Source organism: Phocoena sinus, chromosome 8, assembly GCF_008692025.1.
Source record: "Phocoena sinus isolate mPhoSin1 chromosome 8, mPhoSin1.pri, whole genome shotgun sequence".
Taxonomy (NCBI): Eukaryota; Metazoa; Chordata; class Mammalia; order Artiodactyla; family Phocoenidae; genus Phocoena; species Phocoena sinus.
In genome coordinates, this window is record NC_045770.1 from 96173728 (window position 1) to 96200252 (window position 26525).

The following is a 26525-nucleotide window of genomic DNA, read 5'->3' on the forward strand; positions in this document are numbered from 1 at the left end:
GATTAAAATAGATAACCCACGTACAGTGCCTAGTGCAGTAAGTGTCACATTAGCAAGATTCTCTAAATGTTAGCTGTTGTTATTGCTGACAATGTCCTGTTTTTCCTGCCACATTCTTGACAATCTCCAATCTATTCTCCACACAGTGGTAAGAGGGAATTTTCTAAAGCAAAAATCTGATCATGTCAAGTACCTGTTTGAAGGTAATTTAATGGAGCCCCATAGCCCAATAAAGTTTTTTAAAAAAAAAAAAAAAAAAAAAAATGGAGCCCCACTGTTCCTAGGTAAGGCCCTAATTCCTATATAGCCTACAAGGTTCCAAAGGCTTTGGCCTATGGGCTTCTCCAGCCTCACCTTACTCTAGCCTGAGTCAGCCACATGGCCCACTGTGCTCAGCCACACCAAATTTCCTTTGGTTCCTTAAGCCAACATGTCTCTCTGCATTGCGGACTTGCATATAGGCTCTTCTCTCTGCCTGGGACATTTTTCTTCTTCCCCCAAAACTTTCTCAAGCTAACTTCACTAGGATTTTAGGTCTAAGATGGAATGTCAACTCTTCAAGGAAACTTTCTGTAATATTCTAAGAATGAGCTGGCTGTCCTTCCCATGAATTCTCAGACTACCCTGTACTTCCCATAATGGACACAGTAATTGCCTGTACATGTGTCTGAAGCTCTATGAGGCTGAGAACTATCTTGAAAACTTCATATCCATAGTTCTTAGTGCTCTTTTGATACCTAAGGTATTCATTAAGAATTCATCTGACAGACGACTGAAATAATCTTATGTTAGCATTGCCCATCCCCTCCCCACAGGCAATTCAGAAATCACTTATGGCCACTGACCACACACATCCTTTCCCTTCTCTCTTTGCCTGAAAGCTGAGGCTTCAGACAGAAACACCCAATCTTTCTACCAGGCAAGTCGACTCCTCTCAAGGTCCAGACTGGGACAATCAAGACATTCTGCCATAAGAATGGTGAGTTCAGCCAACTGCTGGAAGGATACTCTCATGAGAATATGGGTAGAGTTGCTTGGGTCTAGGTAGAAAGTTCCCTGTGCAGCTTCCTAGTCTGAATCTTTATCATCAAGACTTTGTGTTTAAGAATGATGCTCTAGGGGCTTCCCTGGTGGCGCAGTGGTTGAGAGTCCGCCTGCCGATGCAGGGGACGCGGGTTCGTGCCCCGGTCTGGGAAGATCCCACGTGCCGCGGAGCGGCTGGGCCCGCGAGCCATGGCCGCTGGGCCTGCGCGTCCGGAGCCTGTCCTCCGCAACGGGAGAGGCCACAACAGTGAGAGGCCCGCGTAACGCATAAAAAAAAAAAAAAAAAAAAAAAAAAAAAAGAATGATGCTCTATGTCATCACTTTCCAGAGTAGAACCGAACGCTTCCTACCAGTTAGTGTCACTATTGTCTCCTTTCCTACTCTCCCTGGCATACAGCGAGTGGGGTGGGAGGTTGTGGGGAAGAAGTGGTAACTGCGTTCCTTCCCCACTGGCAGGCAGTTCTGGCTAAATTCTTCCAGTAAGTCAACATTATAAGGTTTAAAATGGTGCTATCTTAATTATTTTAAATTTAGGAAAATTTCCCTTTCCTTACATCCCTCTGCTACAGCCTTTCATCATTGTTAAGAAACCCTGATGATAAAACAAGCTTCTTCTCACACAGATGTAGAGAACCAAGGGGGGAAAGGGTTGGGGGTGGGATGAACGGGGAGACTGAGATTGACATATACACACTACTAAATATATAACAGATAGCAAATGAGAACCTACTGTATAGCACAGGGAACTCTACTCAGTGCTCTGTGGTGACCTAAATGGGAAGGAAATTCAAAAAGGAGGGGATATACGTATATAGCTGTATATAGCTGATTCACTTTGCTGTACAGCAGAAACTAACACAATACTGTAAAGCAACTATACTCCAATTAAAAATAAATAAAGCTTCTTTTGTGGGACCTCCCTGGTGGTCCAGTGATTAAGACTCGGAGCTTCCACTGCAGCAGGCGTGGGTTCGATCCCTAGTCAGGGAACTAAGACCCACATGCTGTGCAGTGCAGCCAAAAAAAAAAAAAAAGCTTCTTCATGGTATAGAGATCAGCAGCTAGAATCCTTAGCTAAGTGGGATCTGAATACAGCTGAATTGACAAGTGCGTTACGGGCTGCTTAGAAAGGGCTCACAAAGATTTTCGTCCCACCTAACCCATCACTGGGCTTGTCAACTGATTTACTCACCTGTGGAAGAAAGTTTGGACGTGGAGTGAGTCTAGGAGGGGGGATAAACTGTGGTACTTTGATGGGCTGAGGAGGTGTTGCCTGAACCTGCTAAAAAATGAGAAAAGTAAATCAGAGAGGAAAATAATTATTCAATATCAAAGATGGTATTCTTAAAGTATTTTCAGCATCACTATTCTCTCAATCAGACAATATTTTCTATAAGCTTTCATCGTAGAATTAATCATCTGAATTAACACTGCCTTAAGAAACTTGTTTACTCTCCTGCTTGCAGGCTTTACCCCATAAAGTAAACCAACCTCATTTCTGTTTCCTTACACAGCTAACGTAGAACACAGCAAGCTCAGCAATCACAATTTCCTCTGACGTTGAAGAACTCTTGCACTTATGTATTTTATTTTATTTTATTTTTTTAACATCTTTATTGGGGTATAATTGCTTTACCGCACTTATGTATTTTAAAAGTCAACACTGGATCCAAAGGAAAACCAAACTTGCTGCCTGGACAAATGGGCTTTTTCCTAATATAAGAGCTTTACATAACAGTGAACGGCTTTATTCCTATAGAGAATGTTCTAACTCTCAGCGTCCAGCTGAGTGAGTTGGTTACTCCCCTAAAGATTCCTGGGTAAGTAGTAAAGCTTCACTTTAATGCCCTCTAGTTTCACTCACCACTGGTCATTATTCGAAAGCCACTAAGAGCTCTTAGCTTCCATTTTAAGAATGGACATTTAAACTACAATTTGGGTATATTCTGAAAACAGTTTTTAGACAGTTTTACCCTAGAAATCTCAAGAACAATTTTTATTCAAGTGCTTCCTCCTTCTAGGGATCTTTTTTCTGATGGACCTTGGACATGGACACTGTTATTTGTGAGTTTCTTGAAAAATTTTTAAGTGCCCAACTAACTCCAGTACTTCCTGAGTGCAATTTCAAGGAAGAGTGTACTAAAAAAATTCACAGCATTTTCCCCAAATTGGTAACATAGCACCAGAGAGTTTAAGCACTCTAGTTTCACAGGAAGGAGTGTGGTTAGGATAGAGGGAGAGATACATGAAACAGTGTAAATGCCTCTGTGAAGGACATTTTCCCCCCTTAAGTCAAGTCATCCTTTGGCCTCAGATAATACCTCAAAGAGTTTTGATCCCTGGTGTAAGAACACCTCTATAGTTATTTAAATAGATAGCAGGAATGCCATATTCCCTTGTCAGCCCCGAAGGGGAATCTGGTATGATAGAAGAGTGATGGAGACTGAAAAATCCAGCAGGAGCATAAAATGGATATACTCTACAAATGCATATCCTGAACCCTCGCATGTGGGCACACATGAGTAGCAGCTGCTGGCTTACCAGAGTGACTGTGTTTTTTGCCACAATTTGGACAGCCTCTGCCCCAGGCCCAGTGACCTTACTAGACGTCTGGAGGTTGACTGGTGTGTTCTGCACATCAGTGCTGAGCACAGCCTTCTGACTGTTGATGGCGGTCACCATAGCAATGGTAGGTCTCTGGCCCACAACAGAGGCAGGCATGGTCGCAGTTGCTGCTTTCAAGACGAGAGGTAGTGTCTTTGTGGTAATCATAGAAGCTGTAGTTACAGTCTTCTAGGAGACATGGAGAACAGACATTAGGACGCTGAAGTGTCATCCCACTAAACAAAATGCTAGCCTCCAGAAGAAAACAAAGCAATAATTCTCATCATCAGTCAAGTTTCTTGGTGTAACAACATTTCTTTTGTGTACATAAAGCACAGTTCTTACTATACGAAAAGGCAATCTCTAGTTTGCCAGAGTTCTCAAATTTAGCTTTAAGTTCATAGTAATAACTGCAGACTAATATGGGCACAGGGTTCTCAACAAGGAAGGGGGTGGGTTTACAGATACAGAATATGAGTATACCTATTTCTTCTGATTTTTCTAATTCTTTGCTTGCTCTCAATTAATTTAAATTTTGTAGAAGTTGCAAATCAATGAGGTACACACCATCTCTATCATTAATTGCTACCACCTCTTCAATATGAAGAAAGCTATCATATAATTCTGGATATCTGCCTCCTGTGACACAAAGGCTGGGATAAAACGACAGTGTCTTTTAATTCTTTTGAGTGCCACCCTGGAGAAGAGGAAGGGCAACTCACATAAGAATTAGTACAATTGTTGCCTCAAAGGCAGTAAATCCCAAACTCTAGATAATGAAACCTATTAACCAACTAGTATAGTAAATACCAGCTCTTGATACCAAAGGGATATGAATCACAACCTACAATCTTTGCTCTGCAGGACTGCTGCAGAAGTGAGGAAAGATCCAGAAAAAGGCGACAAGGTGGAAACAAACACCTGAGTTTCAGAAAGTCTTATAGATCAGAGTCTGAACTGAGCTGAGAGGACTTGACTGATGCTCCACAAGCGCTACTGCAGCTTTGAAGCTGTATTTTTCTAGACTTTCTATTAGAGTAATTAAAGGAGCCAGCTACAAAACAAGAAAATATAAACAACCTCATTTCATGGCATACACACCTATCGAATGCTACTAGTCACTCAAGATAGAGATGTTTCCGAAACGTGAAAATATACCTGGTCTAACTTGTTGGTTCTGATTTTGATATCATTTCACCTGTTTCTTCTTACTTGCACTGTTCAGTTTGGTAGCTAATAGCCTCATGCAGGTATTCAAATTTAATGAAAACAAAATAAAAATTAAAACATCAGTTCCTCAGTCACACTAGCCACATTTCACATGTTTACAGCCACACATGGCTAGTGGCTACCAAACCGGACAGTGGAGCTTTCCAACACTACAGAAAGTTCTATTGGACAGCACTGCCCTCGACCAGGGAAAAGGACCCCACTCTCCCTGACACAGATCTGAACAAATTCCTTTGTGAATTTCTATTTCAGTGTCTATGCAAGCCCTTGTGTATTGTTTGGTTCTAAGTAATTTTTCTACCTTAAACACATACATGCATGTATTATCTAATATTTTAACAACTTTTTTTTCTTTTAACCTAAACAATGTAATAATCTGGCCCTGTCTATCCCATCACAGCCTAATGAGCAATCCTTATTGGTGCCTGCAATTAAAATCACCCAAACAGGTTCCTCTTCTCTAAGTCAACAATACAGAATGGCTCATTCTCCTTGCCGTTGTCCTCTCAAGCGTGAAATGGGAGTAAAAGGGGGAACACGGATAATTATTTATTTTGGGAGGTAGCAGGTCATCCTGCCTATCAGTGATGAAAACCAAATAAAAGCTAAGTGCTATTTATCATCAGAAATGTCACAGTAGTGTAGCAGCGGGACTGACTTTGTATTACCTGCTATTTTTAATATGTGTTTTTAACCCAGTGTGATATTAGCTCTCTCCATCAATTTAAAACATTCAAATACGAAGAACTTTTTGAAGTGGTGAGCAAGTCACACCAGATGGCATTCAATCCTGGTGCCAACACAGGTTATGGAAGAAAAGCTCTAGTCAGCAGAACTCACTGACATGGATTTTAAACACAGTCACGCATGTTGGTTCTACTTTAAAAGAGGGTCAATATACTTTTGTTTAAAACATCCTTGATCAGGTAAGTCATTAACAATCTTTAGAATAATTTTTCTTAAAAAGTGAGTAAAACCTCAAACTCACCTGATTTATATACTTAGCATTACCTGCAACACTAACAAGCACTGAATTCTAACAAGTCTGTTCATATGTTAGGTTAGCATTTTTATTCTACTTTATAAATATTTGGTTGTAGCTAATTTCACTCCATCTATTCTAGCATCTACATAACTCTCTCTGTGTACAGAGGCACAAGACCTAGGACTATATGCACTGATGAAAAGCTTTTGAAGACTACATTTATTTGCAAACCATTTACTGACACCAGGTTCTGACACAGGTGCTGCTTAGATCTTCACTCCTGGTCTGGTGCTTATCCTACTGTTAAGTACTAGGGAACATAAGTCAAACTCCTGGAGTTCTGATGACAGAGAGTATCTAGAATTTTGATATCCAAACCTAAGGAAAACCTCTGAATTGTTCTGGCAGGAGGAAGAGAAGACAGTGAGGAAAGGTGCCCAGAAAAAAAAAAAAAAAATATTTTTATGGAAGCTGTCATTAGTCCTTGGCTGGTTGATGCTATCCAAGTACGATCACCTTCAAAAGATGACAGCAGTTTCCCCAGTTTCATGAAGGGGCTCTTTATGAACAAAACCCAAACTGCATGAACTAGAAGTTAATGCAGAAAATACATGGCAAGAAGCACTAACAACAAAATCCTTTTATTTTTTTGCTAAGTTTTTTTTTTTTTACCTGCAAAGCATGAGGTATCGATTTAAAAAAGATAAACTCCAACGTACAAATCAGAACTTAGAGGCATTATTACTATGGGCTCTAATTAACTTCCACAACACCTATTTTAGACTATTTGTTTAATTTTTTTTAAATTTTATTTATTTTTGGCTGCGTTGGGTCTTCGTTGCTGTGTGCAGGCTTTCTCTAGTTGCAGCGAGCGGGGGGCTACTCTTTGTTGCAGTGTGCGGGCTTCTCACTGCAGTGGGTTCTCTTGTTGCAGAGCATGGGCTCTAGGCACATGGGCTTCAGAAGTTGTGGCACGCGGACTCAGCAGTTGTGGCTCGAGGACTCTAGAGCACAGGCTCAGTAGCTGTGGCACACAGGCTTAGTTGCTCCACGGCATGTGGGATCTTCCTGGACCAGGGCTCAAACCCGTGCCCCATTGGCAGGCGGATTCTTTACCGCTGCGCCACCAGGGAAATCCCTATGTGTTTAATTTTGAATGGAAGGTAACTGTCGTACACTCGGACAACTATCAATAGAACCCCTCCTCCTTCTGTCTATGAGGGTTTATTTTCTGTTTGGTTTTATTAGCTGCATGCCTCTTTACATTTGTACTCATTTAAAATGGCAGAGTTGTGAATTTAAGTTGAAGGGTACGCCTGTGTTCAACTATTCTTTCTTTTTTTTTCTGTAGTTTGGAAAAATTTCAAAATATACATACAAACATAAGCTGGAGTTAGCTGAGTAAAGGGGACTGATCCTCCCACCGCCCCATGGCTTGGTACATGCTAATCACCTGACTTAGAATAAAACGCTTTCTCATTCTAGCCCTTCCTCCCTGCCCATGCCGATTGCTAAATTAATAGGTAATCCTTTCTGGACTTAGAAATTTAGTATATGCCGTGTATTAAACTTCCCATTTGTCCTTGACCTCATGAATCTTTAATGACTCCCTATGACTGCCAAAACCCCCAAAAGTTCTGCCACATATTGGAGGGCTTCCACAAGCTAGCCTCTTCCCACCTTCTGGCTTTATATCCCTCTCCACCATTTCCTGGAATCCACACTCCAGCCACATCAGCCTACTTGCTATTTCCAAGACACGCGTTTACTTTTTTGAGTCCATACTTCTGTTCACATTGTTCTCTACACCTCGATGCTCTTCCCCCTGTGCTCCATCACTGAAATCTCACTTATCTGTCAAGGCCCTGATCAAAAGCCACCTCCTTTATGAAGCACTCTCTGATCCCTCTAGTCAATATTGCTGTCCTCTGGTATTTTCACAGGTGCTTTCATTTTATTCTTCTTTGTTAGCTGTTTACATCTTCCTCTCCTCTAAATTTGTTATGTTATTGAAGACAGAAATTCTGTCTTATTTACAAGACATTGCCTAACAGAAAGCTTGCATATAGTAGAGACTCAATAAGTATTTACATAATGAATGAAAATAATTATCATAGTTTACCAGATTCTAGGCAGGGACCATTACTACCTCTTAATATACCAGAAGCTCTCATATAAGGAACATGTGATAAATAATGATTGACAGTTTACTATAAAAACAAAACCCAATAACCTAGAGATCTTATGGCTTTTAACATTAAACAGAACAAAATAATATAAAACAAGCTTAGCTAAATCAATTAAATATATCAAGTGGGCTACCAGATGGAGGGATGCCACATAACACTGTTTTGGGGATAGCCCTAGGCCCCTTACTATTACCATCCCAAAGCAGCACAGAACTCAGATTACCAGGGAAGGAAATAGCTATTGTAAGTATTATATAAGTATTTTCTCTGATTTGTGTGATATGGAATGGTACTTGAACAGAAAGTTTCCACGGGTTAGGAGAGAAAATTCCTAGTACCAGGAAACAATGAATTCTACCACACTCCTTCCATGTAAACACTTTCTGATCAAATTGTACTTTGAGACGAGAACAACCAATCCAACTCTGTTTAAAACTCCAAAAAAAGTAAACTTATAGGCAATCTTTTAGAAGAAATATAAATGCTGGTCAGGGGCGGTTTAAAGTCAGTTTGAATGCCTAATTTCCAAATAGCCTTGGAGATTAGGGTAAAAATGATGTAGGCCACTCTAGCTACCTGATGTACAACAGGGATTCTTCATTTTCCTTCTTCGGCATTTTATATAATGTTGGCATTTCTCTTTTTGGTATTGTATGGCAGTCTACAGTAGCGAATGGGCGGAATTTTTAACCAGAACATCTGGGTTCAAATCTTGGCTCCACCATATAATAGATATATGATTTTAGGTAATTACTTAATCTTTCTGTGCCTTAGTTTTCTTTTCTAAAAAACAGAGATAATAATAATACTGTCCTTAGTAGGATGGGGTGAGGACTCTGTATGGTATACATGTAAAGTGCTTAGGACAATGCCAGTATATGGTAACCTCTATTAACTGTTAACTATCTTTAGTAATCTTCAGTATTTTTGTAAGTAATGTATTTTTCATTTGCAAAATATTGTATATGAACCAGCCCAATGTCCATAAGTGGTGACTAACCAAGTAAACTAAAATCTTTTTCTCTACATATAGATACAGTGAAGATGGTGTTGGTGGGTAAGAGGTGTCCATGCTTAGGTTTCAGAAGATCCCAAAGTCTTTGAAACCATGTGCAAAAATGACTGTATTAGGTGTGAGTGTGTATTTTTCCAAGGAGGGAATCCATGGCTTTCAACAGTCTTAAAGGAGCCTGGGACCTCCAAAGATCAAGAACCACTGCTCAAGTGTCCCATTTTAAAAGGTATGCCCACACTACATATAAGTTTGTGGAGATCAAGCTTGAATACTTTTCTTAATAGAAACATTCCCAAATATGTCCTTTTCGTGTGTCTTGATTGCCTCGATATCCTTACATTATATGGTAGTGTAAATGCCCTTTTCAGTAAAATCATTTGCACAGCTACACCAATTAGCATATTATTAGGCTTCCCACCCCTTAGTGCTATTTTTGACCTGTAGCTTCCATTTCAGATTTCCTTTAGTATATGAGAACAGATACATATTCTCATATGAGACGAACCGGACTTGGAAATGAATATTTCATTTCTATGAAATATACCACCTTCTAAATGCCTCTTTCTACCTGGTTCCATGGGTATTGATCCTGGAATATCTCCACATCTAAAATTGCTAAGAATTCCAGAAAAACAAATCCTGAGGGTCAAGTCACAAAGACTTTTAGAACAAGTGCAAATAAATACTTCCAGAAGTTCAAAAGAAGACGTTAATTCTGTTCTAATACAGAGAAGTGATATTTTGTTGTCACTGATTACCTTTTCTCCTTCTTTGGACAGATGGGAAATCAGTTTAACTTTTACTCCTTGGTAATGTCATTTCCTTCAGGCAATGAATTTCAAGTGATTATCATCCCAGTACAGTATAAAAAAGTAACCAAAATAACCTTTGTTTAGTGCTGGTTGAGGTTGGTAACATAGTCTGAAACAGGACCTAGTTCTCCATGACCCATAGCAAATCAGCCTACAGCACGAAGCCCGAGGTGCTCCATCCACACTTGTACCTGTGAAGCAGTGAGGCTGGGAGAGGATGCAGCCGACTGGGCGTGGTGGTGGTACTGCTGTTGCTGCTGTAGCTGCTGTAGTGGTTGCTGCTGTGCTGTTTGTACTTTGTTTTCAGATTGTGGCAATGGCTGTATTTGGAACTTGTCTGGTTGTTCTTGCTTTACTATCAGGTTCTTCCGAAGCTGTTCAACTACTCTTTTCTACAAAGGAGGACAAAAAAGAATAAAATCTATCAGAATATTGTTCTATCTCAGCTGTACAGAAATAGGCAGGAATTATATGCCTCTGACATCTTTTCTGTAACTAGCTTATTCTAGATCTTGTTATCTCTAAAATTTACAGATTAGACAACTGAGGAGAAACCCATGGCATAAGTAACGTTTTATATCAATCTATAAAGGGAAACGGAGGCACAGATGAGAAGAAAAGCTAATGGAGGTCGCATAGCAGAGCTGAGACTCCTTGACTATTATTATTTAGCGTGCTGGGCTGGAAGGGCAGTATAACGTAGCAGTGAAGACACAACTCTGCAAACATACTGCCTCAATTCAAATTTCAGTTTTGCTACTTACCAGCTATATGATGTTGGTCAAGCCACTTAACCTATCTGTGCCTCAATTTCCTGTTCTGTAAAGGTGAGGTGATTAATAATATCCTTAGGATTCTTACGAGTACCAAACTGCCTCACGTAAAGTACTCGGAACTATGAGTGGCACACACTGCTGGTCATTTATTTATTTTTTTTGCATCTGGTAACATACATACCAGTTATACTACAGTAATTTTTGTTAATCAAACAAACATCATGTATCTAATGGCAGTTTCATCATGTATCTAATGGCAGTTTCAAACATTAAACAGACTTTTAAACAAAGAAACCTTGATCCCAGCACTATGCAATATACACGACAGACACTGTAAATAACTGAAACGTAACTCATGAGCACTGCTTTGCTGGGACAGGATCTGTGAAAACACATACATTTGCTTAGGCAGAGTAGTGTTTTAGCTATACGGGATGAAAATTTTTAATTAAGGTTTTTGGAATTTTCTGGCCTTGTTGAAATCCAAGAAAATGGTGCATTTGGAAACCTTCATTACTATAATAATACATTTCAACAAAAGGTAAGCTCCATGTGGGTACGGATTTATTTTGTTCACAACTAACCTCTGCATCTAGAACTACAGTGGCTAAGTAAATGTCCTCATTCTCTTCACATGATGTGTGAAGTGATGGAACCAAAGACCAGCAAATGGCTCAGAGAAAATACAATAACCATTTGGGGTCAGACCTGGGTTCTGACTCTCCTGCCCTAATGGCTGGAAGAAAGTATAAGCAGCACTCCTCGCCTACACTTTCAAGTGAGTTCACCAGCTGAGGTTTGTTATTTCTGACAAAAATAGATTACTGTCTTCTCATATAGATTTAAATAGAGAAGAAGTAAATGGAGATCTTTAAATAAGGGGTTAAGTGAAACCATAAGGGCCGGGTTGATTTCACATTCCTGCCTATGATTCTAACCAACTTCACTACACACACTCTCTAAAGAATCCAAACCTGCAGGTTACTTCCTTGACATATTTGAATGTTAAAACATTTACAAAATGGATTTTTAAAAACTTTAAGTCAATACAAAATACATTCTTGAGAAAAATTTTAATATTTTTATTACTGATTCTTTTTAGGCAATGAAAATATCACATAAAGGCCAATTTGGTGCGGCGGGGGTGGGGGTGGGTCTGCTATACTTTGTACTCTGCTAGCACCACCTCTTTGAGCAGTTAAATATTAAAAAGAAAAGATGTAGAGTCCAAAGTCTTTCCAGAAACCATCTGCAGAATACTAAAAATACAAATTAATAAAAAAATTCTTAAAAAATAACTTTCAAGTCTTCAAAATCCTGTTTCTCAAGTGTAAAACTTAGGCAATTGAATAGATATAGTTTAAGAGAAGGGGAAGTAACAGTAGCAGTGGCATGGATAATCCTGAGTACCACACGTAGACTTTATTGCTTGGTGACTGCCAGAACAATAAGACATTTAACAATTAAGTAATTATTTAGAGTTGCTTCCAGTCCCCCTCCCCAACATATTAATCGGCATTAATCGAACATATTAACAAACTAGCTAAAGTACGGCATCATTCTTAGTCCCTTTACCAAAACAAAAACAAAACCCCCCAGCTCCAGTCAGGGGGAGGAGAGAAACCAGGAGGAAATAATACAAACATAAATGTGACACCTGCCAAAAAATAAACTTTGAATAAAAACAGCACAGGAGGGCTTCCCTGGTGGCGCAGTGGTTGAGAATCTGCCTGCCAATGCCGGGGACACGGGTTCGAGCCCTGGTCTGGGAAGATTCCACATGCCGCGGAGCAACTAGCCCCGTGAGCCACAACTACTGAGCCTGCGCGTCTGGAGCCTGTGCTCCGCAACAAGAGAGGCCGCAATAGTAAGAGACGCGCGCACCGCAATGAGGAGTGGCCCCCACTAGCCGCAACAAGAGAAAGCCCTGGCACAGAAACGAAGAGCCAACACAGCCATAAATAAATAAATAAAATTAAAAGAAAAAAAACAGCACAGGAAACTAAATAATTACTATACCAGGCACAAAAGGAAAGGGTGTTTTTCTCCTCTATAGCCGTTTTTAGGAAATACAGTGTGCTCTCCTACTTACTGCCTAACCGGGTTAAACTAGAAGCAAGAGACATAGCTTGGAACCCACTCCCAGTGTTTTGTACAACAGAGGGGAACAGTAGGGGAAAGAACAAGAAAGGGACGCAGGCTAGAGTACTCTGAAGCCATATGGCTAGAGCAAGGTGACAACCAATCAGAACCAGAATCAGAAACGTGGGAGTCAGTGAGTCACGATGCATTCACAACTGTTCCTCCCCCAGGGCCTGAAACTAAGCGAGGAGGGGAGATGGGATCAAAATACTCGCAAACTTTCATTAGTCCTTGAGAAGAGGAAAAAAAGAGAGAGAGAGCTGTGCAGATTGGACACGGGTCAGATCATATGAGGTGAGTAATGCTTTCTTTGAAAGAAGGCGCTGGCATATTTCAGAGAGCCGCTCAGAAATGCATTGTCCTGGCAGTCCTTGCTGTGTTCACCAGAAGCCTAGAAGAATACCCAGAATATAGTTGTGCACGTCTGAAATTTTTTAAAAAAATCAACAGTCAGGGGAAGGACTGCTGCCTTCTGTCAAATAAACTATTCACTGCATTTGGAAAACCAATGATCTAAAGTTAGGTGAGCTCTGCAGTGGAGGCGCTCCTTAGGTGTACAGAGACCCTGCACACTCTTTTAAGGACCAACTAATAAAGGAGAGTTGCCCTGTGCAGTAGCTGGCTTTTCTAGGCTCCACAATCCAGTCTTGTTCTAGTTCAGTCTTGCAGCTCTGGCAAATACAACAGTCACATTAACTCCAGCAGGACCCCAATCTGGGTCAGTACCAGTTCTGGGTGGCGGTGAGAGAATACAGCTATAATATTTCATAAATTTTAGCTTGTAGTATCAAGCAAAGTTCTTAAGAAGCCTCATCTCCACAGGAAGTGAGACTATATTCTTCTACCATTTCTTTGTCTTAAACAAAGAAATCATGACTTCTGCTGGTCACTGATGAAGGTTATACTGGCCTAAACAACTGGATGTTTTCAATGTTGTTCACATATAAAGGAGACCTTTAAACATAGCTAATTATCTTGGAACGTTATTCTGAAGCTTTCAGAAAAGGCTAAGTCTCACAAACTGGCCATTCATCACTCACTAACAAGTTAATGAGAGCTAAAAAAGGAGGGGGGGGGTAAAGGAATTACACTCCAATAAAGTTGTTAAAAAATAAAATTTAAATTTAAAGGGGGGGTGGGGAACAAAAGAAAGGAAAAAGGAAAAGCTGGAAAGAATGAAGGCAGAAGAGAGAGAGAAAAGTTAACAATTTATTATCTTCTCTCCTTAATATATTTTCTATAAACAACAGGCCAATGTGCCAGGTATCCAGAATGGCAAGTACCGCCCCCCTCAATGCATCTATCAAGAACTGCTCCATAAACCCAGAATGGGATTCCAAGCCTCCAATTCCCTTGACATGCGCATCGCTAGGTTTCATCAGGGCTTGTTCAGGCAGAAGGGTTCACAGAGCCTCTGACACTTGAAGTCACAGTTTCTGAGACAGGTAGTCACCGTGATCAATATTGTGACATTCAGCGATACTATCAACGTGTTCACACGACAGCAAGACAGATTCCAAAGAAAAACACAAAAGTTTATCAGTCCGATTCAACAGAAAATCGGGTTCGTTTTTCTGCTATGGAAGTCAATCATTCCAAGTGCCATGGCCTTGGTCAATACAGAAGGGAGACGGAGTGGTGGAAGAACAACCCCTACCCCTCCAATCAAGCCACCAATTTATTTCCATCCAATCCTCACACAAATCTTAGAAAGCTTCTCTCAAAAGCAAATGCAGGGCTTCCCTGGTGGCGCAGTGGTTGACAGTCCACCTGCCGATGCAGGGGACGCAGGTTTGTGCCCCGGTCCAGGAGGATCCCACGTGTGGGCCCGTGAGCAATGGCTGCCGAGCCTGCGCGTCCGGAGCCTGTGCTCCGCAACGGGAGAGGCCACAACAGTGAGAGGCCCACATACCGCAAAAAAAAAAGCAAATGCAGGCACAAGCCCTGTCCTCCACAACTGGACGCTGGTGCTTCAAGGCTCCGTTTTTCCACACAGTCACTCAGCTTGCTTGTGTTCCACTCAGCATTATCTGTTCTTGAATCAATTATGAGAGGGCCACATCCACCCAGACATCTTCCTACACAGTACTGCCTTAAAAATTCATCCTTGTTTCCTCTATGATCAACCACACAATCAGAAAATATAACCTCCCCCCTCATACCAGAAACTGGTAGACTTGTACCTTGTCACAAATCCAGAAAGTCAAGAACAAAGCCTACCCATCTTCATACCTAAAATGCAATGAAAAATCTTTCCAGGTCTTCAGACTCACCAATTGCCCAAATGAAACCAGGGATACTACATTTTTTGTGTGCATAAAAACTAACATGGAGAAATTTACATTTCTTAATAAAATCCGAATTTACCCAAAGAGAAGAGAGGAGAAAAATAACCTTTCTACTGTCCAAATGAAAGTTAACCGACTGTTTTTATAAGTAACACGAATATTCAACAACACTGAAGATACAGGAAAGAGATTACAGGAGTCTTCAGAATGCTGCCTCATAATTATCCTCTAAACAATAGGGTATGTTACCGGCATAACATTAATGACAAAATCACAATCCAGGGTAAAAGGTATGTGCCGTTTAAAGAAAATAGAAAATTAAGTGAAGATTCCACCATTTTATGAACAAAGACACAGGAACAAGAAGCAATAAACTCAAAATAAGCTCCTTCTTGATGTAATATATTACTGAAATTCAATGAGAGAATACGTACTGAAGTTATCAGAGGGAATGTTTAGGGGGGACATACAGGATAGAATTCTGACAGGAGAGTAGGAGGAAAAATATTGGTGGCAGCATCTATAAAAATATACTTAGGGGAATTTCCTGGCAGTCCAGTGGCTAGGACTCAGGGCTTTCATTGCCAGGGCCCGGGTTCAATCCCTGGGTCAGGGAACAAGCTGTGTGGCATGGCCAAAAAAAAAAAAAAAGTGTGTGTGTGTGTGTGTGTGTGTATATACACACACACACACACACATACATGCATACTTAGATAAAAATAACTGTTTCATTCATTTTGTAAGGCACTAGAAGGTTTTCCCCCAAACTCTCCAATATTCAGTTTCAGGGTTAGAATTAGACAAATAGCTTCTAACCTTATAAGCCTTATTTAAAAGGAATATATTCTTGAAAAACACTACCTGCTTGACAGAGCAGCATCTACAACCTCATCTTATACAGTGAACTGTGTATGCTGTCTTCTAAAGAGGATTTGTTTGGCCATAGAGAGTTGGGAACATAGTTATTTTATAGTTCTTCACAAGGTGTCATGGAATTTGAACAGTATAATTTAGATGAATTAAGGAACAGCAGCAGTTGGAATTATCAGGGTTTTTTTTTCAGTAAAGTTCAAAATTCTCTACATGGATGCTTAACAGATGGTGGAGAATGCATAAGTCATGATACTGATTAGACTCTGGCTTCTTTAATTAAAAAAATATTCTTTGGGGTTTACTCTTCCTTCAAAATACACACACACACACACACACACACACACACACACACACACACACACATACACACGCTGATATGTACCATCAATAGGTTTTACATCCCATCTCCACAGGAGATTAGACCTTTTATTCATATCAATGGGATTTATATCCCATTTCCACTGGGGATTAGACCCTTTATTTGACAGTCTGATTGAAATGCAGTTTACTTTTTTCTTATTTAGCTCATTCACGCTCTAATAGGTAAACTCAACCCCACCTTCCCCCAACTCCTTATGCATGACTCTAAAGAACCGCTATAGTCAAATTCTGTCTAAATCGAGGAACCCTTCTAAGAACTTGGGGACTGTCTTTAATTTGCATCAAACAAGAAAAAGTGTAGCTGTTTACTCAAGAGAGATGGGTCCCTGGAGAACTACAGTGCTTCAATATGTAACATACCCAGATGCTAGGACAAAATAGTACCAACACAGAGACAGACTAAAAAAGAGCACTGCATGCTGGGGATGGTAGTTGTAAAATATTTCTCTATGATAAAAGACGAACGAAGCCAAAATCAGAACCCAGTTTGCTTGCATTTAAGTTCTCTATGTTTCTTTGAAGTACTAAGCTATACTGTCCTGCTTGCTTCAGAAAGATGTTGAAGATCAAATGAATTAATGGTAATAAGTGCTTAGGAAATTGTTGAGGGCAATGTGAAAATCAGAGATGATAACCCATAAAAAATACAATTTCTCTAGTGTGAATTTTCAGCTAAGAGCAGCAGCTAATTAAATGTGACTTTTCAATGTCAATTATCTTTCTTTTTTTTCCAATTTTTAAAAAAAATTTCTATTTATTTATTTATTTATTTATTTATGGCTGTGTTGGGTCTTCGTTTCTGTGCGTGGGCTTTCTCTAGTTGCAGCAAGCGGGGTCCACCCTTCATCGCGGTGCACGGGCCTCTCACTGTCGTGGCCTCTTTTGTTGCAGAGCACAAGCTCCAGATGCGAAGGCTCAGTCGTTGTGGCTCACGGGCCTAGTTGCTCCGCGTCATATGGGATCTTCCCAGACCAGGGCTCGAACCCGTGTCCCCTGCATTGGCAGGCAGATTCTCAACCACTGCGCCACCAGGGAAGCCCCTCAATTATCTTTCAATCATTTTATTTTTAACACCTAGTCAAACGTTTTATGTTTGTTCAAACCTCGTTTTTTTTTTAAACGAGAATCACCAACAAAAGTACAATTAAGAAAGAATGCTACCTGTTGCCTTTTTATCTCATAAATCAAGGTTATTAGGGAATATTTTCCTGTGTAGAAATCTAGGTATGGCCCAGATTTCTTATACCTCCATTAGTGGTTCAGGGCCATATTCTGAATGCATAAAATAGATGTCCAATTTAAATGTAGCCTGACCCAGCAAAGACCCTAAATACAGTAATGAGAACAGCGGAAAAAAACATAAGAACCATTTGTAATCTGCACAATTTAGCTGTTTGCTAATATAGAAAAGTGTCTGAATCACTGTTTGTACCACAGTGAGATATGACACAAAGGCTATTAATTTGTAAATTAAACTCCAGTTCAGTAAAATGCATGGCCCTCTGTAACTATCTGTTACAAACCTGCACATACCACCAGCTTGTCATTCATCATTCCATGGCTCTACCCCCCAACTTAAAGAGCAGCATTGCCTTGTTAATGTCAGAGCTGTCCCATACACTATAGAAATTCTCTCACTGCTCTGCCCTGAAGCTGTTATGGCTTCAAGAAATATGACTGGAAATGGCTGCACAGTAGCGGTCCCTGACAAGTTGGATATGAAAATACAATTTAAGCACAATAATGATCCTAAAATGGGGGGAGGGAAAAGGAAGAAGAAAACCCAAAACCTGTATTATTTTACAAAATACTGCTCAGATACAACAGATTGTTTTGCTTACTCCAAGCCCTGGGTACACTGGAGATAATGTAGAAAGCCCTCTTTTCACAGAAACACAAGACATAATCAGATTCTGGGAGAGGTAAATATAATAGATTATCTAACCAAATTCTACACAGAATACACGTACTAAGTCATGGATCAATCATTTCCAAAGGCAAGGATATATTTTAACAATCCTCAATTCTGCAGTTTTTGCTTAAAAGAGAGAAAAAAGACAGACAACAGTATTAGAACAATATACTGTGTCAGGCAGGATATATCAGGTAGAAAATATTTTTTATAAAATGTAATGTTTACCTTACATTTAAACAAAAGTAGGTCTTATAAATCACTAAACACTGATATTCTGAATAAATATTTTAACAAAAGTACAACCTGAACAATACTCTTGATGCTTAAAAACATGTTTTTTATCATCTGCCATAATAGGATAAACACGTAGATTAAAAAGTTCCAAAGCTACTGAATGAATATCTTTTAATTTCACAAAAAGTATTCAGCATTTCAGTAGTTTATCACCAAGTACTTGTTACAATCGCTTAAAGGAAAAAAATGAACAGTGTTACATATTTACTTTCTGACAAGACCCCACATAAAACAACAGAGGAAGCAATTCTATCACCTACGTAAGCTGCCAAGATGAGGGATAGTCAACTTCAAGGGACTGGACCTTCCAAGACACGTGACAGAGGATGATTTGCACTACTTTGTAGTTAGTCTGAGCTTTCTGCATCAGAAAGAGAAGAAACCTGAACTCATCTTTCAGAATTTCAGAGCAGGTTTGATTTTTTGTTTTAAACTGTCAGTACTAGAAATATTACTAAAGAGAGAGAGAGATTCAGCAATATATGAAAAAAAAGCATGAACAAAGCATTCTGTTAAAAATTTTTAATTTTTATTAAATCTGAGGTGTGAAAAAAAAACATTTTTCATAGGTTATGAAAATTACTAAATCCAATTCACAAATCTCTACACAAATATTTCAGGTCTTTACACACACACACATACACACGCAAGCACATACTCTAACTTTCAGAAAAGATGGAATGGCCACAGTAAAAATGATTTATTTTTATCTTCTTTTAGCATATTTTTTAGTACTGAAGGTGTAGTTACTCTTTACTACACTGTTCTCCAGTTTCCACATCCAACAAAATTACTGAGGTGCAGCGCCAAAAGAGAAGAGGACATTGTACTGAACATAAGATACGTCCCCCCCTTTTTTTTTAAATTGTAGCCTGCTTTTCATTTTTATATTTTATTTTATTTAGTTTATTTTTTCACTGAAGTATAGTTGATATACAATATATAGAAGTGTACAATACAGTGATTCACAGTTTGTAAAGGTTATACTCCATTTAAAGTTATTATAAAATATTGGCTATATTCCCCGTGTTGTACAATATATTCTTGTAGCTTATTTTATACCTAATAGTTTGTACCTCTTAATTCCCACCCCTATATTGCCCCTCCCTCCTTCCCTCTTCTCACTGGTAACCACTAGTGTGTTCTCTGTATCTGTGATAGACTTAAATTTTTTTTTTTTTTTTTTTCTCGGTACGCGGGCCTCTCACTGTTGTGGCCTCTCCCGTTGCGGAGCACAGGCTCCGGACGCGCAGGCTCAGTGGCCATGGCTCACAGGCCCAGCCGCTCCGCAGCATGTGGGACCTTCCCGGACCGGGGCACGAACCCGTGTCCCCTGCATCGGCAGGCAGACTCTCAACCACTGTGCCACCAGGGAAGCCCCTAGACTTAATTTTTTAAAGCAATTTTAAGTTCACAGTAAAACTGAGTGGAAAGGGACTCCCTGGTGACGCAGTGGTTAAGAATCCTCCTGCCAATGCAGGGGGCACAGGCTCGAGCCCTGGTCCGGGAAGATCCCACATGCCACGAAACGACTAAGCCCGTGCGCCACAACTACTGCGCCTGCACTCTAGAGTCCACAAGCCACAACGACTGAGCCCACGAGCCACAACTACTGAGCCCACGAGCCACAACTACTGAAGCCTGCGCGCCTAGAGCCCGTGCTCCACAACAAGAGGAGCCACCGCAATGAGAAGCCTGTGCACTGCAGCAAAGAGTAGCCCCTGCTCGCCGCAACTAGAGAAAGCCCGCACCCAGCAATGAAGACCCAATGCAGCCAAAAATCAATCAATCAATTTATTTTAAAAAGACGATGATATAATCACTGCACACCTATTAAAACAGCTAAAAAAAAAAAAACTGAGTGGAAAGTACAGAGAATTCCCACATAGCCCCTGCTCCACCACCCACAGTCTCCCTATCAGCAGTCCATCAGAACGGAACGTTTGCTAAAACTGATGAACCTATGTTGGCACATCATTATCAGCCCCAATCCATAGTTTACCCTAGAGTTCACTCTTCTTTTAAAAACTAAAGGATAGTTTATTTACAGTGTTGTGCTAGTCTCTAGTGTACAGCAAAGTGATTCGGATATACATATATATACATATTCTTTTTCATATCCTTTTCCAATATAGGTTATTACAAGATACTAAATATAGTTCCCTGTGCTCTACAGTAGGACCTTGTTGTCATCTATTTTATATATAGTATTTGAATCTGCTAACCCCAAGCCCCTAATTAATCCCCCCCTTTCCCCTTTGATAACCGCAAGTTTTTCTTCTCTGCCTGGGAGTCTGTTTCTGTTTTGTAAATAAATTCATTTGTATCTTTTTTTTTTAGATTCCACATACAAGTGATACCATATGATTTTTGTCTTTGTCTGATTTACTTCACTTAGCATGATAATCTCTAGGTCCATCCACGTTGCTGCAAATCATATTATTTCATTCTTTTTTATGGCCGAGTAATATTCCATATATATATATATATATATATATATATATATATATATATATGTACACCACATCGTTTTTATCCATTCATCTGTCAATGGACATTTAGGCTGCTTCCATATCTTTTTGGTGATTGTAAATAGTGCTGCTATGAACACACTGGGGTGCGTAATCTTTTCAAATTAGAGTTTTCTCTGGATATATGCCCAGGACTGGGATTGCTGGATCATATGGTAGCTCTATTTTTAGTTTCTTAAGGAACCCCCATACTGTTCTCAATAGCGGCTGCACCAATTTACATTTCTACTAACAGTATAGGAGGGTTTAGGGTTCACTCTTAATGCTGTACATTCTATGGATTTTGACAAATGTACAATGACATGTATCCACCATTGCAGTATCATATGGAATAGTTTCATTGCCCTAAAAATCCTCTGTGCTCTGTGTATTCATCTCTCCCTTGCCCAACCTCTGGCATCCACTGATCATTTAACTGTCTCTATAATTCTGCCTTTTCCAGAATGTCATACATTGGCATCATACAGTAGCCTTTTCAAATTGGCTTCTTTCACTTAGAAATACATATTTGTCCTTCCATGTCTTTTCATGGCTTGATAGCTCATTCTTTTTACCCCTGTATAATATTCCATTGTCTGAATATACCACAGTAGTCTCGATTTTTAGATACAGTCTAATGCGGCAGCTGGTGAGTTCTACAATGACTACAATAAAAACAGCAGCAACACTATCAAATAGATATCACCTGCCAGGTAAGACACTAAGGCTCTGAGCATCTAAGTGACTTGACCTAGGTCTCAAGTTATGGGCAGAGTCAGACTTAGAAGTTCTAGTTCCTGGTATCTAATTTCTTATCTTTCCCCTCCCCCCATTATTTTACTTGCTGGTAAGGACTTGAAGCTCTCACATCTATATACTGTATAATATGGCAAGCCACAAAAGCACCTAGTAGAAAACCTTAAAAAAAAATACCCGCCTCCCTCCCATTCTGCTTTTAGGAAAAATAAGTAGAGAGGCAGTATAGTACAGCAAAAAATAATACAAACGGTCAAGAAATCTGGGTTCTGGTCACATATCTGTCACTACACTAGTTTTGTGACCTTGAGTAAGTTATTTACCTGATCTTGGTCTCAGTTTCTCCACTCAGTCTTCAATATTCTCTTCTGTTAAAATTCTGTGAATCTCTAAATAACAAGAATACAATCTCTTGATCTTTACTTCCCACCTCTACAAGCACAGTACACAAAAAACTACTGGCGCTCACAATGATGATCTTGACACACTACAAAGAAGCTAAATCATTAAAGAATAGTTTCATTCAGGGATTAAAAATTCACATGAACAGGGGTCAAGCAGGTAATGCATGTGAAAGCAGCAGGCCAGCTATGAGACAATAGAGAGTGATGGGAACTAAAGTCAACTGGAGAGGGAATGACCTGTCTAAAGGCACTAATGTAAGGATTGCTTTTAACATTGTTAAAATATCTTTGTTACTTAGATTAAGCCCATGGGTTACCAGTTTTCAACCTCTAGGCAGTAACTACATTCACTGAACTGTAGCTCCTAGGAGAGGAATCAGTCATCACTTAGCAATTTTTTCAACAATAAAAGGTGAGTCAAAAAAGAATTTCAGATAACCAGAAAATTCAAATGGCTTTCCTGTTAAGCAAAATCTTAGCATTGTTAAACAGCTGGGTTGTGACTTTAGTGGGAAGAAGCACAGACATAAAAGCAAGTGATAAATGGGTATTAAGAAAATACGGTAAGATAAAATATCTTAAGATATGAGAGACAATATACAAAATATAAAAGAATAAAAAATTTAGTAATATGTTCCATAATTGTGCCAATTTTATCCAAATAGCTTAAAGTACCTTACAGACAATTTAACCTCCTCCCATCATGTAACACCGATGTAAGAATGAGCTAGAATCAGTTTCTCTACCACCCAACCGTAGCTGTCCCTAGGGCTGAAGAAAGCAGCTGTTTAAACAGCCACACTGTAGAGGTCAGAAAAATGAAGACTACCTTGTTGAAGCTGTCCAGGGAATTACAGAAAGCAAAACATAATCATCAGACTTGGAATCCAACCAGAACACTAGAAACAACTCCTACACTTAACTGGTTCTTGTTTCTGAGTACTGGGGATTTTTCAAAATCACTTAGTTTACATGATTAAGGAAAAGGAACTTATGTTATAAACATACGTATTCATTAATAATTTTTCAAGAATCTTACTTTCTGAGTGAACCCTAAATGAAAAATAATGATACCATTTTCACAAACATTTCCCTAATAGTGTGATTTTTTTAGCTTAAACAATCATACGTTTATATAGCACTTTCTAGTTGTAAATTTTCACACCCTCTTATCAAATAAGATTCTCACAACTACATGGGGTGAATTAAGGCAACTGTCTTTGATTCAGACAGGGAAACTGAGGTGACTGACGACTAACCAAAAGTTACGCAGTTACCTAACAGTAAAAAGGGCACTAGAATATGGAATCCCTCTCCTCTGGAAAACTAGTCTGTTTTTCTTTTGTGCTGAGTCTAGTTTCACTTGCTCATAGGGTTCCTGCTATGTGCAGAGGGCTCGCACCCGGCACTCCTCACCAAAGCTCCCAGTGCGAAAAGCTGGAAAACTAGTCTGAATGAAGCTCTGTTCACTGAACAAAGAGCTGGAGCTCATTTGTCTGAGCCAATACTTCTGGGGCCAACAGGAGGTTGGATGATATCCAAGTGGACTGACTAAATGTAGAGTATATTGGTGTGGGGAGCTCGGCCAGGGGGAGAGATGTCCTTTGTTGGACATCCGTCTCTAGATATAGTTAACTGTCTGGAAACAAAGACAGACTGTCAAAAGCCAAGGAAGAAGAATAACCTGTGCAACAAACTGAAGGGGCCAAGCAGGAGAGGAGCCTGAGGATGCGGTCAGGTAGGAATTGGGACAGCCGGAGATGAAGCATGGATGGCTTGAGAGATGGGTCTGGAGCAAATTATACCAAGAGTGACCATCCTAAGGCAAATGTCCTATAAGCTCTGAGCACCAGAAGGGCTGAGAGTGTTCTTAAAGGGACTGGGCAGTGCTGGATAACTTGCTCCAAAATGCCAGAGAGACTGTATTTCTATCATCAAAGATATTCTCTCTGGCAGCTGAGGAGGGATACACGCTGGAGCCAACACAACAAGAATGATACGCTTCCTCATCTATGGAGTATGATGGACAATTTTAAGATTCTGTTGCTAACCTTCTACCTCAAGCCAAAAACTTCAATTCTGGAACAATGACTTCAATTTAATAAATGTAATGGATGCTGGCAACATTTAGACTGGTAAAATAGTGGGTTCCAGTATTTAAGGGAGTAAATCACAGCGAACTTTACATACCAGCCACTAACGTAAAGCTGGATTTAAAATTTTTATTCACTAACAGACTTATCCTACTGCCATAAAAACTATACAGCTATTTTGCTTTTAAAGTAGAGCACAGATGAGCAAAACCCATACGCAAAGGGGCTGGGGAAATAACATCATAAACCACACAGAGAGGTTTTAAAATCAGCCTCCCTGCTTTCAGAGCCGCTGCTAGGAACCCTGGCTGCCCCTCCCTCACCGCCAGGCAAGACCAGGGCTCAGTCAATAAGACTGCTGTGCAAACGACACAGCCATCACTTCTGCTTGGCCTCCACAGGCCTAACGTATGTGATGCTGAATTTACTTATCTCAGTAGGCTGCACAGCCTCGCCAGGAATGGTTATATTTTAGACTTTGTAAGAAAAAGATGTCAGGGGTTTTGTGGTGGTGGCATCATTCTGCAACACCTTATTTCAACTCTGCGCTGAGCTGGCAAAAGCACTCAATCAACTCCGCTCCATCGTCCAGCTCCACTTACCCTTCAGATGTTCCAGTAGCAGGATGAATTCGCAATACTCACTGGCAACGTGACATACTAGTACACAGATTTGTCCACTCATCACACCCTTTGAATGTCTCCTTGGTCCTTCTCTGTCCTTGTACCTCCAAGCTGTCATTTTCCTTTCTAAATATTTCCTGTGATATTTTCATCCAAAGGAACTAAGGATCTAACTCCATCTCGAGCCCACTGAAATGTGTGTAATAATAATCTCTGCAATATGGACATCCCGGGAGAAAAACCCATCAGACGGTATTTGGGCTTTCTACAGCCTACTCTGCTTAGATGCTGAGAATGAGAAGAGACGGTTGTTTCCATCCCCTTTAAAAGAACCCAGTTGATTTAAGAGTGGCTGTAAGGGCAAGCACGACAGACCTGCTTGGAGAAAGCAAGGGTATTGGTCATCTGAGGCATACAGTGGAATGGACCTACTCGTGTGCAGGCTGTCAGCCTTGCCACTAATCAGAAGAGGGAAAGCATCTTTAGGAAAAGAAAATGGAACAAATTGAGTGGAAAAGAAGAAGTGACACAAAAGCACAATGTTTAACAAGGAGCTTTTCTTGATGGTTGAAGGTGCTCCTTTCCTGAGACTTCCTGTAATAGGAAGGAATCATTCCTACACAGGGGTGCATACCTATACTTCACAGGGTGTTTGTTTGTGTGACAGTTATACTGTCATAATTTTAAATGGTTAAACCTCTGCCCCAGGGTTTATAAAAGATCAGAGCACTTGTCACTCTTGGTGCAGGTAGAGTGAGATAGAGTAGTTGAGCAGTTCATTTTTCTTTATAATTACACTCCATTAACCTTCCACATGAGAGCTCCCCTGTGCCTCCATACCAGCAGCACCAACTGGCTGCATTTGATAAGGCTCTACAGAGTCTGCAAGACCAGCACATGCAACAAAAGGAACACTTTAATACTGCAGACTTAAGCAGAAGCTGAATGCAGCTCTGCAGCTCCTCTACTTATTGGCACACATATTCAGCTCAATTATACATGTGTAGACAAAAACAAACCAAAACCGTAAAGTCTTGAAACCAGCAAACAGATGATGGGAGCTTATTCAAACCAAAAGTGATTCAAAATCTTCTGATCATCTTTACAATATTAAAACCCCAAATTTATTACTAGTTTTCTAACCTTTGATAATGTGGCATCCTATAAGAAATGTACTCAATATACTAACGCTTACAGGGTGACACAATCACTGGGTGACCTGTATTACAATTAGATCACTTTGGTGTCTACAAGCTGCATGTTGTGAAGGTAATTTACTCAAGTATTTCTCCTTAGGTATCTCTCAGTAACTCATTAAAAAAATTGGTTAAGGGCTTCCCTGGTGGCGCAGTGGTTGAGAGTCCACCTGCCAATGCAGGGGGACACGGGTTCGTGCCCCAGTCCGGGAAGATCCCGCATGCCGCGGAGCGGCTAGGCCCATGAGCCATGGCCGCTGAGCCTGCGCATCCGGAGCCTGTGCTCCGCAACGGGAGAGGCCACAACAGTGAGAGGCACGCGTACCGGGGGAAAAAAAAAAATTGGTTAAGAACTAGCACTAAGTCTATCCTTATCCTCCTTGACAGTGCACATA

The 26525-nt window shown here is 40.2% G+C and overlaps 1 protein-coding gene across 29 annotated transcripts in view; it reads right to left on the reverse strand.

Moving 5' to 3' along the window:
* The window catches only part of PHF21A (PHD finger protein 21A), a 195179-nt gene that overhangs the window by 45685 nt on the left and 122969 nt on the right, over positions 1 to 26525 (reverse strand). For 20 of the 29 annotated variants that reach the window (XM_032639698.1, XM_032639704.1, XM_032639696.1 and 17 more), the window contains 3 exons: positions 10071 to 10271; positions 3586 to 3837; positions 2237 to 2326 (listed from right to left, as the gene is read on the reverse strand). In XM_032639698.1, the coding sequence (XP_032495589.1) occupies positions 2237 to 2326; positions 3586 to 3837; positions 10071 to 10271 (543 nt within the window). The remainder of the gene's footprint in view (positions 1 to 2236; positions 2327 to 3585; positions 3838 to 10070; positions 10272 to 26525) is intronic. The other 9 variants (XM_032639701.1, XM_032639709.1, XM_032639707.1 and 6 more) reach the window with 2 other exon arrangements.